The 14590-nt window shown below is 44.0% G+C and overlaps 1 protein-coding gene and 1 long non-coding RNA gene across 5 annotated transcripts in view; one reads left to right on the top strand and one right to left on the bottom strand.

Annotated features, from left to right (window-relative positions):
• RASGRP2 (RAS guanyl releasing protein 2) overlaps positions 1-14590 on the bottom strand; it is a 61102-nt gene that overhangs the window by 9540 nt on the left and 36972 nt on the right. For all 4 annotated transcript variants that reach the window (XM_081968533.1, XM_081968534.1, XM_081968532.1 and 1 more), the window contains 6 exons: positions 14022-14303; positions 12965-13042; positions 11455-11577; positions 10489-10604; positions 3983-4124; positions 1332-1368 (listed from right to left, as the gene is read on the bottom strand). In XM_081968533.1, the coding sequence (XP_081824659.1) occupies positions 1332-1368; positions 3983-4124; positions 10489-10604; positions 11455-11577; positions 12965-13042; positions 14022-14303 (778 nt within the window). The remainder of the gene's footprint in view (positions 1-1331; positions 1369-3982; positions 4125-10488; positions 10605-11454; positions 11578-12964; positions 13043-14021; positions 14304-14590) is intronic.
• Positions 1-14590, top strand: part of LOC309400206 — a 66054-nt gene that overhangs the window by 22583 nt on the left and 28881 nt on the right. Inside the window, exon 3 of the long non-coding RNA XR_014176629.1 lies at positions 13037-13157. This is a non-coding gene — a long non-coding RNA (uncharacterized lncRNA). The remainder of the gene's footprint in view (positions 1-13036; positions 13158-14590) is intronic.

The following is a 14590-nucleotide window of genomic DNA, read 5'->3' as shown; positions in this document are numbered from 1 at the left end:
GGAACTGTGTGCACAAGTCGCCCTCGACTTACAACCACAACTGGGCCCGAAATTTCTGCTGTTAAACGAGGTGGTTGCTACTTGTTAACTGTTGTGGCCCCATTTTACGGCCTTCCTTTGCCCCCGTTGCTAAGAAGTGAATCACTGCAGTTCTTAACGTTAGCAGCGCGTTTAAGTTAAGTGAGTCTGGCTTCTCCATTGATTGGGCTTGTCAGAAGGTCGCCAAAGATGATCGCATGATTCAGGGACAATGCATTTTTTAGTTTTGATCGCAGGGCCACGGGGATGCTGCAACAGTCACAAGTGTGAAAAAGAGCCATGTCACTTTTTTCCAGCGCCATTGTATTTTAAAGATCAACAGAGTCGGAAGGGACCTTGTAGCTCATCTAGTCCAACCCTCCGACCAAGCAGGAGATCCTCCACCATTTCTGACAGATGGCAATCCAGTCTCTTCTTGAAAGCCTCCAGGGATGAAGCTCCCACAACTTCCGAAGGCGACTTTTGTTCCATGGGTTGATTGTTCTCCCTGTCAGGAAATTCCTCCTTATTGCCAGGTTGAATCTCTCCTTGGCCAGTTTCCATCCATTATTCCAGTGGTGGGTTTCTACTGGTTCGGACCGGTTCAGCCAAACCAGGAGTAGTTTGGTGGCCTGGCAGCGACCCAGGCCTGCCATGCCCTCGAACCGGTTCTCCTACGGGGCCGCCATCTTGATTTTCGGTTGTGCGCATGCGCAGAACAATTCTAATTGCACAAATTTATTTGTTTTAAAACCTTTTGTGCATGCGCAGACCTAATTTATAGGTATTTTTACAGTAATGCCAGGAGCAACCAACCCCTGTATTCTTCCTTGTCAGATGCTTTGGAGAATAGCTTGGCCCCCTAACTCCTCTCTGTGGCAGCCCCCCAAATATTGACCAGTGCTATCATGCCTCCCCTGGTCCTTCTCTTCATTAGACCAGCCATGCCCAGTTCCTGTAACCGTTGTAATTTTGAACAGTCAGTAACTGTTATAAGTCTAGGACTACCTGCATAGCGTAAAATTGCTTCAAATTGCGAGACAGTTGGCTTCTAAATTTAATACATAAAAATGAATACATTTCAAACTCCCAGAACCCTTAGCAAAGCGATGTTAACTAGCTAGGAATTTTTGAAATTCGCACATCATCCAGAGCAGGACTTCAACTCTCAGAGTTCCTCAGTCACCAACGCTGGCTGAGGAACTCAAGAGTTGAAGTCCACAAGTCTTAAAAGTTGCCCAGGTTGGAGACCCCTCATCCAGAGAGTTGCTGCTAAAATGATAGGGAGACTAGTGAAAATTTCTTCAAATTACCTCGACATTTTAGTCCTTGCTTGTAGAGGCCAATGATCTGGAAAGAGAAAGAGAGAGAGGTTAATTGTGGATGCAACGAATTGTGGACTTTTGATTTGTTTATTTATTTTAATGGTGCAAAAGCTTGGCTTCAAATACAGAAAAATCAGTCTTCCTTAATAGTTGCATTTTGAGTCAGTCCCTTATCCATTCCCTTAATGCAGAGTTTCTCACCTGTGGCAACTTTAAGATGTGTGGACTTCAACTCCCAGAATCCCCCCCCCCCAGTTGAAATCCCAACATCTTAAAGTTGCCAAGGTTGAGAAACAACGCTCTTATCCTTTTTTTTTTTAATTGTTCAAATTTTTATTGGTTTTAAAAGTTTTACAAGGAAAAGTGATTATAGGGTTATAAAACATTTTGACAGCTACATCGTGCGGGGGGGGGGGGAGAAGCCCCCCCCAGGTCTTACAACTTTTACCAACGAAAATAGAAAAATATCAACATTTACATAAGTATTAGCAGTTTTGAGTTTAACACAAAATCATCAGTATGTTTCAATCATTTTGTTTTGTATCACTTCCATAAAGGTACATTGTAACAACAATTGCCATAATGTTTCAAGTCACTTTTGTGATCTGAGTCTTCTAATTGTTGCGTCCTCCCCCCCCTCCGTCCACTGGCTGCAGCCCCTCCCTCCTTTGTTTCTTGTGTAGCATCCCCCATTTCACCTAAGAGAGCACTGTGTTTTTTAGTGAAAGCCTCCGCTTCCACTACTGTGTTGATTCTAATTCTACTGCCCTCCCAGAAAATCAACATGCCTTCTGGAAAAGCCAGCTGAACCAAACCCCATTATTGTATAATTTTTTTTGCTAAGAAGGAATATTTCCTTCTGTTATCTCTTACTTTCTTTGGGAAACACTCTTATCCTTTAATACTACTGAAGTTAAGTTAAACTTCCCTTGGTGACTGATTAAAATTCTGCTATCTGTGGTGGTTGAGTGGCTAAGATGCTGAGCTTGTTGACCAGAAAAGTCGGCAGTTCAGCGGTTCAAATCCCTAGCGCTGCGTAATGGAGTGAGCTCCTGCTACTTGTCCCAGCTTCTGCCAACCTAGTAGTTCGAAAGCACATAAAAATGCAAGTAGGCACCACCTTTGGTGGGAAGGTAACAGTGTTCGGTGCGCCTTTGGTGGTTTGGTCATGCCAGCCACATGACCATGGAGACGTCTTCGGACAGCGCTGGCTCTTCGGCTTTGAAACAGAGATGACCACCGCCCCCTAGAGTTGGGAACGACTAGCACATATGTGCAAGGAGAACCTTTACATTTTCTGTGATTTTGGCTGAAGCAAATCTATTGGGGAAGATCTTTGATCCACTTCACTTTGCTAGACAGATTGTCCTCCACCCTGAATTAATGAGGATTTGGTTTTCCTTTGCCAAGTTTCTCTGCGTTGGGCCTTGGTACAATTTTGATTTGAATTTAAGCAGAGGATTTGGGATTTAGAAAACTAATAATTGCTTCAGGGTTTTCTTGTAATTTTAAAAATTATTTCATTACATTGTTGGTCTTTTACTTGTTATTGGTCTTTTAAACCATTAATAAACGTGGATTGATTAGTTGATCGTAAACAGAGTTAGCTGTCCTGGCTAGAGGCAGCTGGCCAGTTATAAACATAGCTGTTAATCTTATATGTTAAAGAATTAAATCAAGGAGTTTAATGATAAAGGTAAAATCTACCATGAGATGAGTTAACTCACAGTAGCTAATGGAAATGTCTGTACAGCATACGTTTCTTGGTAGCCATCACAAAATCACTGAGTTGGAAGAAACCTCAAAGATGAACTAGTCCGGTGTTTTTCAGACTTGACCACTTTAACAAGGATGGACTTCAACTCCCAGAATTCCCCAGCGAGCTTGCTTGAAGTTGGGTGGACTTCAACTCCCAGAATTCCCTTATTAGCATGCTTTAAGATGGGCAGACTTCAACTCCCAGAATTCCTTCACTAGCATGCTTGAATATGTGTGAACTTTAACTCCCAGAATTCCCCAGACAGCATGCTTCAAGATGTGTGGATTAAAGGTAAAGGTTCCCCTCGCACTTATGTGATAGTCTCGTTCCTGACTCTAGGGGGCGGTGCTCATCTCCGTTTCAAAGCCGAAGAGCCGGCGCTGTCCGAAGACGTCTCCATGGTCATGTGGATGGCATGACTCTACGCGGAAGGCGGATGGAATGCTGTTCCCTTCCCACCAAAGGTGGTCCCTATTTTTCTATTTGCTTTTTTTATGTGCTTTCGAACTGCTAGGTAGAAGCTGGAAAAAGTAATGGGAGCTCACTCCATTACGCGGCACTAGGGATTTGAACCGCCGAACTGCCGACCTTTTGATCAACAAGCTCGGTGTCTTAGCCCCTGAGCCCCTTGTGGGACGTCCCATGTGGATGACAGCTCCCAAAAAGCTGGCTGGGTGAATTCTGGGAGTTGACATCCACCCATCTTAGAGCTGCCAAATTTAAAGCAATAAGATGAAATGCTGCCTGGAGAATTCTGGGTGTCAAAGTCCACCGGTCTTAACAGCAGCCAAGTGAATAGAAAGCCTAATGGTTCTTCCTTGCTCCAATCTATGCCAGTCCCAGGCACTGTTGCGATCACAAGTGTAGGAAATCAGCTCACCAGGCCCTTGCAGTGACGGCAGGCAACCGGGCGCAGGAAGGTGGTCTCGTTGAAGTTGTGGACGAAGCCCATCTTCCCGTTCAGCTCCAAGCTGGACTTCATGAAGTAGGACACCATCTCTTCTCGACTGATGCAACCGTCTCTGTTGGTCAAGGAAGGCCATTAACAGACGGGTCGGTCATTTGGAAAAACCACACCTCCCAAAGGGTCCCAAACAGGAGCCTTTAGGTGTGTTGGACTACAACTCCCAATGTGCTATAGGCCAGTGTCTCTGGAGGAAACCCTGTTGTCCAGGATATGACCACCGTTGAGGCACAGCCATTCCAATCCTAAGACTTAGAATAGAATAGAATAGAATAGAATAGAATAGAATAGAATAAGACAGAATAGAAAAGAACAGAATATAGAATCAAATAGAATAGAATAGAATAGAGAATAGAATAGAAAAGAACAGAACAGAATATAGAATCAAATAGAATAGAATATAGAATAGAATAGAATAGCAGGAATGAAGGAGTAGAATAGAATAGAATTAGTAGAATAGAATAGAATAGAATTCTTTATTGGCCAAGTGCGATTGGACACACAAGGTGCATAAGCTCTCAGTGTACTTAAGGAGAATAAAAATACATTCATCAAGAATAAAAAGATACAACACTTTGTGATAGTCATAGGTTACTAATAAGTTTTCAAATCGTATTAGGAAACAATTAAAAACAATATAAATTGAAAGATACAAGCAACATGGTTTCTCATTTTCAGTGAGAAAATGTTGGTGGTCTGCAGAAAAATGCTTTGCATTTTTTATATTCCACTCAATCAGGGGTCCTCAAACTACGGCCCCTGGGATGGATACGTGCAATGAATGCTTGTGTTGCTGCAGAGAGTCTCCCCCTTTGGGGTCTTTTTGTGCGGGTCGGAGGGGGGCAGAAATTCCAACTTGTCTGAAATGATATAGGGCAGTGTTGGTGAACCTTTTCAGCACCAAATGCCAAAACAAGAGTCCGGGCGCGGGGGAGCATCGGAAACCAAAGAGCAGCTCCCCAGTGTGCACCAAGACCAGCTGGCCGACGCACATGTGCACGCTGGAGTCCAGAAGAGCAGCGGGCAATGGCTGGCATGCCTGGATAGATGGCTCTGTGTGCCACTTCCAGCACGCATGTCATAGGTTTGCCATCACGGGTATGGGATCTCCTGCTCAAACGGGGGGTTGGACTAGATGATCTCCAAGGTTACTCTTAGTCTGTGTCCTATGCTAGCTACAATGCAGAGACATCCAACTTCTGGACCATCATATCTCTGTCCAGCCATGCCTCTTTCCTGCCACCGATCTCTTTATCCTATCATTGCAACATCCTGTTCCCATACAACAGACACAACAAACTTCCCCTGCGCCCTTCTCCTGCTATCCTTCCTCGGGATCCTGTGTGAGGTTTTGTTTTCGCTCTTTTCCTGTTTTTTTATCTTTTTGGGTAGCTTTCAGGCAGTCCTCTCTTTTTTTAAGCATTTCTTTCTTGGAGAAACCGCAGGGCAAACAAAGGCATGCCTGCCGACAAATATTTTTAGATGAAAACAAGGTCAGGCAGAGGAAATTTAAAAAAATATAATTAAAAAAAACCACCCTTGGCACCCTTCTCTTTTTGACTGTTGAAGAATCCTACAGAGCTCTAAAGTCTGCACAACTTTTGGAAAACCAGTGCACATTTTAAGTCCTGAGATGGAGGCTTTTCTGACAGGAGCCTGCAGCCCACTGGATTTTGCATTAAAGGGAAAAAAAGAACATTTTTCTCCATACATTTGCTTTAAGATAATTTTAAGCTTGGAAGAAATTATGATGGGGTGAGAGCGGGCACTGTTTCAAGCAAACGTATGGGAAAGAAATTTACTTGTTTTTTTACATGCAAAATCCAGTGGGGTTCTGGCCCCTTTTATAAACACCCCCGTGTCAGGACTAAAATGTGCGCTGCAGAACAGAAAACTGTCATCGCCTTCTTTTGGATAACAGAGTCTCCACGTTCAGCAGCAGTCTATCTTAGGAATATCCTATAACAGGGATGGCAAACCTTTTCGACACCGAATTGCATGGAAACATAGCGTGCGTGCACACTCATCAGGGCCGCGCTCTGGAAAAGCCGAAGTTCCGGCACGCATGCACACCCGTCCATCAGCTGGCCAGCACGCATGCGCACACCGGTTTTCACCACTGCCGCGCGCGCAAAGGACCGCTGATCATCGCACATGTGAAAAACCCAGAAGACAAACAGGCAAGGCTGCGTGTGCTGGCCGATGTGGCTTTGTGTGCTACTTTGGGCACGCATCACGGTCCTTTAATAAATATCAGGGCATAATATTTTCCCTTTTTACAAGGTACCAGTTGAGAAAACCAGTCCAGTAACCATACAGGTAGCGCACAGATGTTGTCAAAAGCCCCACTTATTCCCCCCCCCCCTTTTTTTTTTTCTCACACCCTTCAGAGCTAGTGTGGGGAGCGGGGTGGAGAGGGAACATTCCTCCTGGAAACCCACAAAGACCAACCGAGAGAATGACAGGGCGCCGTAGCCCAGCCGGAGCTGAAGAGTACCAAATAAGGAGCGATGCTTCTGTCTGAGAAGCAAAACTCGCTTTGCTTCTTCCCGGTCTCCCAGTTGAGATCCGAATTCAAAGGCCGAGGCGGCTGAGTGCCTGGGTTCGCTCCCAAGAGATGGAGAGCATTGCCAGAACGTATTTTGGCTCTGGCATCCAAGCCTTTTAAACGGGACACAACCTTCATCCTTGCCCTTTTTCTCCCTCCCCCCTCCTTCCTTAGACACGCAGCAAATCCCTGGGTCCTGTCGTTGGCCCACGCAGAAGGAGAAATAGATGCAGATAAAAAGAACTTTAAAATGCTCCTAAGTTTCATGTCAAAGGTGGCAATGCAATGAATCAAATTAAGGGCCTTTAAAAACACACTTAAATTCGCCCTTTCAAACTAGGAGCATCTTAGAACGTCTTAAATGCAGCCTTTTTGGGAATCAATACAATACAATACAATAGTAGAGTTGGAAGGGACCTTGGAGGTCTTCTAGTCCAACCCCCTGCCTAGGCAGGAAACCCTATACCGTTTCAGACAAATGGATATCCAACATCATCTTAAAGACTTCCAGTGTTGGGGCATTCACAACTTCTGGAGGCAACTTCTGTTCCACTGATTAATTGTTCTCACTGTCAGAAACTTTCTCCTTAGTTCTAAGTTGCTTCTCTCCTTGATTAGTTTCCACCCATTGCTTCTTGTTCTGCCCTCAGGTGCCTTGGAGAATAGTTTGACCTCTCTCTTCTTTGGAGGAACCCCTGAGATATTGGAACAATGCTATCATGTCTCCCCTAGTCCTTCTTTCTCTTAAGCTAAACATACCCAGTTCCGTTCTTCATATATTTTAGTCTCCAGTCCACTAATCATCTTTGTTGCTCTTCTCTGCACTCTTGAAGCATTTGAAGCATCAAACCTGAAGCATTTTAAAACTCCTAAATTCAAGTTTTTTTATTTGAATAAAAAACTTGGGGGAAAACCCTCTTAAATTCACTTTTTTTTAAAGTCAAACTAGCAGCATTTTAAAACACAGGTACTCCTCGACTTACAACAGTTCATTTGGTGACCGTTCAAAGTTACAACGGCACTGAAAAAAAAGTGACTTCTGTTTTTCACAGTCACAAACTTTTTTGCAGCATCCCGATGATCCTGTAGATCGAAATTCATATGCTTGGCAAATAAATATGTGACTGTTGCAGCGTCCTGGGGTCACGTAATCCCCTTTTGCGACCTTCTGACAAGCAAATCATTCGGGAAGCCAGATTCACTTAACAGCCGGGTTACTGACTTATCATTGGCCATCGGGGGCATTCAACTCGCCCCCGTGGAGCGGGCGCACAATTTGGGCGTCCTCCTGGATGCCCGGCTGTCCATGGATGACCATGTGACAGCCGTGGCAAGGGGGGCGTTCCACCAGGTTCGCCTGGTGCGCCAATTGCGCCCCCTACTGGACCGGGACGCCTTACGCACGGTCACTCATGCGCTGGTGACGTCTCGCTTGGACTACTGTAACGCTCTCTACATGGGGCTTCCCTTGAAATGCACCCGGAGGCTACAGTTGGTCCAGAACGCAGCCGCGTGGGTAATTATGGGGAGTACTAGGTACTCCCATGTGACACCGTTCCTGCGCGAGCTGCACTGGCTTCCTGTGGTCTATCGGGTGCGTTTCAAGGTTTTGATAACGATCTTCAAAGCGCTCCATGGCTCAGGACCTAGTTACCTGCGGGATCGTATTCTGCCCCATACATCCCTGCGACCAATCCGCTCGCACAGAGAGGGTCTCCTCCAGGTGCCGTCCACCAGGCAGTGCCGGGGGGCGGCGCCTAGGAGTAGAGCCTTCTCTGTGGCGGGCCCAGCCCTGTGGAATGACCTCCCCCCGGATATTAGGAATACCTCTGACATCCGCTCCTTTCGTGTAAAGCTCAAGACCCACCTATTTCAAGTTGCTGGCCTGGCTCAACTCTGATCCAATCATATCGCTCCTGACGGGTTTTTTATTTGGGATTTTAATTGCATCTAATTTACTTAGGGGTTTTTAAACATTGTGTTTTTACTTGTTTTTATTTACCAGTTCGCCTCCTCCTAGTATATGTTTTGTATATGTCTTGGTATATGTTTTTGGTATATGTATGTTTGTCTATATATTTATTTCCTATGTTTTGTTGTACGCCGCCCCGAGTCCTTCGGGAGAGGGTGCGGCTAAGAAATAAATATTTATTATTATTATTATTATTATCAAGTGCAGTGATTCACTTAACGACTGTGGCAAAAAAATGTCATAATAAGGAGCAAAACGTGACAAATTCTCACTTAACAACATAAATTTTGGGTTCAGTTGTGGTCGTAAGTCAAAGATTACCTGCATCCTAAATGCACCTTTCTTTGGGATCAGACTTGGAGCATTTTTAAAACCTCTTAAGTTCATCTTTCTTTCGAATAAAACTTGGACTACTTTGACCTCTTAAATTCAAAAATAATGAATGGAAACTGACCAAGGAGAGATTCAACCTAGAATAAGGAGGAATTTTCTGACAGGGAGAACTATCAACCCATGGAACAGAATTTGCCTTCGGAAGTTGTGGGAGCTTCATCCCTGGAAGAGACTGGACTGCCATCTGTCAGAAATGATGTAGGGTTAGGGTTAACCCTATAAGGTCCCTTCCAACTCTGTTAATCTGTCTATCTGTCTACCTTTGTAAAAATTCTATTTCTGCCTCCCCACACCCATCTAATAATCACAACAGCTAATATAATGACAGTGTTTTGTGGACCAATGTGTCCTTTATCAATTTCAATCAGTGATAAATCTCAGCTATCCACTTTGTGCATCTGATAAAACAAACTTGGGCTGGCAGGGTTAAATATAGGTTAAATACTATCATTACTATTAAAAATTGTATTTTTATTCAAGCGTGAATGTTTTCCATATCTGTAACACATTATACAGCATGGCCAAAATAAATGCTTTGAAGGGGGCCTAAATTTTTACACTTATACTTAAATATTGCAAACTGGTTGAGGAACAAAAAAGGAAGAAGTTAGAAGCCAACTTTTAAAAAAAAACTTTTCTTTTTGTTGTTTATTCTATTTTTTCTTTTCACATGGACAAACAGTAATTGATTATACAATGGAGATCTTGATGTTACGTATTAAGCTTAAGACAGAAACCTTTACAGTATTTATAAATAATATAATTGGCAGTTGCTTATTAATACCACCTTTAGGTTTGGATGCAAAATTTAATATAAAAATTTAAATAACCCTATTCTTATCAACACTGACACTTTTATTCAGTGAATAGAAGAGAAGAATAGAATGGAATAGAATAGAATAGATTTCAGAATAGAATAGGAATAGAATTTTTATTATGGCCACAGACCAGAGTTATTAATATTAATATAAATGTTCTTTATCTTTAAAGAAAGATTATGTTATCTAAATAAGTTTGTCCCCAAATGCCATCACTCTGCTAAACAAATAATTCCTCCAACACTGTCAAACTATTAATTAAGTCTGCATTACTATTACTATTAGTCCTCTCATCGTTCCTATCACCCATCTCCTCCCACAGGACTGTAACTTCATTGCTTGTATTCTTATGATTTATATTGATATTGATTGTTTCCTGATTGCTTATTTGTACCCTATGACTATCATTAAGTGTTGTACCTTATGATTCTTGACGAATGTATATTGTCTTGTCTTTTATGTACACTGAGAGCATCTGCACCAAAGACAAATTCCTTGTGTGTCCAATCACACTTGGCCAATAAAGAATTCTCTTCTATTCTATTCTATTCTATTCTCTTCTATTTAAGGCTTGTATCTTTTACTCACTAATATCACTAGGAGTTTGCTGAAATTAAGTCACACAGAGATAATATAATATACAAGGTTATGGGATTAAAGGTGGAGAGACTGTGGGACTTTTAGCACTTACTGATTCTCATCCAGATCTCCAAATTTGCAGAGATATGGAAAATTATTCCGGATGATCTGGAATTCTTCTTGGGAAATATTCCCGTCTCCGTCCACGTCAAAGTTCCGGAAAACAGACTAAAAGAAAATAAGGATTTGGGATGAAGCTGGAAATATATAGCTCCAAACTTTAAGACTTGTGGACACATGCTGAACAGTTGCAGGAAATGGATATGCCAGTCTAGAGAAAAGAAGGACCAGGGGGGACAGGATAGCAGTCTTCCAGTATTTGAGGAGCTACCACAAAGAAGAGGGGGTCAACTTATTTTCACCAGAACGCAGGACAAGAAGCAATGGATGGAAACTAATCAAGGAGAGGAACGGCTTGCCTCCAGAAGTTGTGGGTGCTTCATCCCTGGAGGTTTTTAAGAAGAGACTGGAGAGCCAAGCTCCAAGCTCCCTTCCCACTCTATTCTGATTGAAACTTACCAAAGAGAGAAGCAACTTAGAACTAAGGAAAAATTTCCTGACAGTGAGAGCAATTAACTAGTGGAACAGTTTGCCTTCAGAAGTTGTAGGCACTCGACAACTTCTGGGGGTTGGACTAGAAGACCTCCACGGTCCCTTCCAACGCTGTCATTCTGTTATCTGTTAAGACCTGAACTATCATAGAACCCACTGTACTTGTTCTTGGACAAAAATATTTTCCTCTCCTTCCCTATGGCTCCAAATGTGTCCTATCTGTGGAATTCTGGGACTCAGCATCTATGGAAGGTATCCAGCTGGGGGAAGGCTGAGCTGTGTAGAACTATTTAAAATAGAATTATCCAGCAAGCAATTATTCCACAGAACTGACTCATATTTCCCAAGAATCTTACCGACGTGCTAATGGGCCGGGAAGATCTTAAGTGGATAAAGCATGAAATACATCTGTAGATAACACCCCACACAACACCCACTCCCTGTTCCAGGTATCCTGGTTTCCTACCTCCACCATCTTCTCGATGTGTTTGCGCACAACTGCTTGGTCTGGCTTCGGCTTGGGCACCGAGGCCCACTCCTCAATCATAACAGGCTGGGGCGGGGGGCTCGAGAATGTGGGGCTGGAAGGCTGGAGCAGAGAAAATAGAAGGACAGATCAGTTTTGCCCAAATCGACATTGAAGACATCGAGTCTTTATCGATTAGCGCTTGGGCCATATCAAAGTGCGAAGTTCCAGAAAAGAACGATTACTAAAATTTGATCTAAGCGATTTAAAATGAAATTTGATAAAAATGCGATTTAAAATGGAATTGGAATAAAGTACGGTTTAAGATGGAATTGGGATAAAATATAGTCCAAAATGAAATTGGAATAGAATACAATAATTTAAGATATAGATAAAACATGATAAGATTATATTTCGGTGTCACCCCTGCAATTTACCCCAATCGGTCCCGCGTATGCAGATCTCCGAACCTTTTTGTTTTAAGTACTGTACTGGGTTAAATGTTGTTTTCCGGTTCTGGACGCGCAGAAGGTAAGTTGTTTTGATACGGGGATCCCAATGGGTCCTTCGTTTGGTATACAGACCTAAGTACTTGTCTCTCACCCCCTTATACAAGCAACAATCAAATAGGATGTCAGCCAGGTCGTCTACCTCTGCCGTTCCGCAGATGCAGAGATGCTCATTGTAGGGTATAGAATGGAATGTCCCATATCTGACCATTGGGTCAAGCGGTTCGAATCTCACGCGCGTAAATCTCTCCCTAAGATGTTTTGGCAGTTGTGACTTCAAATAGTTGCCTACTTGAAAAGTATGTTTTTCACTCAGCCAGAATTGAAAAGAGTGGAGTGACTCAAAGCAACCTACAGCCACTCGTTTAGTGACCATTCAAAATTGCAACATAAAGTGACCTATGACCGTGTTTCCAATTTATGACTGTTTATCTCCATGGTCGCGGGATCAAAATTTGGATGCTTGGCAACTTGCTCACATTTGCGATGGTTGCAGTGTTCCAGGATCACATGATCCCTTTTTTGTGACCTTCTGACAAGTAAAGTCAAGGGGGAAGCCCGATTCACTTAATGACTGCCTTACTAATTTAATGCAAAGCGAACTGGTACCAACCCACCCCTGATACCCACACCAGGAACAGGCTCCAGCTGTTCTTCTGCCTCACTGATGTCTGACTCCGAAGGCAGCTGATAACTGGCCTACGGCCCTGGCCCCCTCTCTGCCTCCAACACAGAGTCCTCCTCAGAGCCTTCCCCAGACTCCAGGACTGGCCCAGGTTCCTCCTCATTGTCCGAATCTGCTGACAGGCCACAACACATTGATGTGACAGCCCCTCCGTCTTGACCTCCATCTATTTCCCCCATCCAGAGGTGCTCAGCTTCCATTTTGCATTGGGACTCTAAAATCACACCCCACCTCACAAGGCTGAATTGTGGCCCAGCACCCCCTGCCCCACTGATCTGAAGACCCACATCCTAGTTTGCAAGACACCTGCACGTACCGTAGACTTGTTTCGGGGTTCGCGTTGCAAAGAGAGTTGATAAATCTCCTCTTCTGTTTGGTATTGATCCAGGGAGACCTACAGGAAAGATAATCGATTGATCAATCAAATCTTCAGAAACCAGCAGAGAAACACACCGAAGTCAGAATAAGGAGCTATCAACGGATCCCTTCCTACTCCCTTCTCTCCAAAAGTGAGTATTTTTTAAATTATATTTAAAAGTAGTTCCTCAGCTTGACAACCCCAATTGAGCCCAATAATTTCCGTGGCTGAAACATTTGTTAAGTGAGTTTTGCCCCATCTTACACCCTTTCTTGACAAGTTGTTAAGTGAATCACTGCAGCCGTTAAATTAATAAAATGCAGTTTTGTCACAAGTGTTAAGTGAATCCTTGCAATTAGTAAGTTAGCAACACGGTTGCTAAGTGATTCTGACTTCTCCTTTGAGCTTTGCTTGCCAGAACGTCACAAAAGGGGATCTCGTGACCTCTGGGACACTGCGACCGTCATAAATATGAGCCAGTTGCGAAGCAATCGCGTTTTGATCAGGTGACTATGGGAATGCTGCAATGGTTTTAAGTGCGAGAAAAGGTCATGTCACTTTTTTCAGTGCCGTTGTAACTTTGAACAGTCACTAAATGAGCTGTTGTAAGTCGAGGACTACCTGTACAAAAAGAATATATGCTGAGGAGCTCCAGGTTCCTCTCGCACATATGTGCTAGTCGTTCCCGACTCTAGGGGGGCGGTGCTCATCTCCGTTTCAAAGCCGAAGAGCCAGCACTGTCCGAAGACGTCTCCGTGGTCATGTGGCCGGCATGACTCAACGCCGAAGGCGCCCGGAACGCTGTTCCCTTCCCACCAAAGGTGGTTCCTATTTTTCTACTTGCATTTTTTACCTGCTTTCGAATGGCTAGGTTGGCAGAAGCTGGGACAAGGCACGGGAGCTCACGCCGTTACGCGGCACTAGGGATTCGAACTGCCGACTTTTCTGATTGACAAGCTCAGCGTTTTAGCCACTGAGCCACCGTGTCCCAAGGAGCTCCAGGAGGGGATCTTACCATGAGCAGGTTGAGAAGGTCGGGGTTCGCTTCAAACGGAGGACGGATGTTTTGTACCATGGCCAGGTCGCTGAGGATGCTAAACAGCTGCTGCATCTTATTGCCATTCAGGCGGGAGTGCGTCCGGTCCAGCCAGTCGGGAAGGGCCACGTGGACGGCCACCAGGTCTTTGAGGTGGACTCCTAAGATGGGGAACTTGAACCCCACACACTCCGCAAAACACCGCCGGTAGCGGCTGTAATTCCCTGCCGAGGAGAGCAACTCCAGCAGCGACTCCCAGACCTGCAACCAAACAAGGGGGAAGCTGGTCTCTGGGAATGAAGCTTTAAGGAGGGCATTGCCTCTGAGGACTAGTCACTTGATTCCGTTTGTGGGAGAAAATTCAGAACGGCTGGGGGAAAACACAGCCTTGGATTGAAAACTGGTGAAGGGACAAGGCATAAAACACCACAGCAGGTCCTTTTTATTATTTTTTATTTTTTTAATCCCTCCTTTGTTATATTAATTACTAGCTGGATACCCGTGCTTTGCTGCGAAACAATGTGATCAGGCAATGCAGGAGAAATCTG

This window comes from Natrix helvetica (genome assembly GCF_964273705.1).
Source record: "Natrix helvetica genome assembly, chromosome: 16".
Lineage (NCBI taxonomy): Eukaryota > Metazoa > Chordata > Lepidosauria > Squamata > Natricidae > Natrix > Natrix helvetica.
Note: the sequence above shows the minus strand (reverse complement) of the source record. Positions and strands in the feature narration are given on the sequence as shown.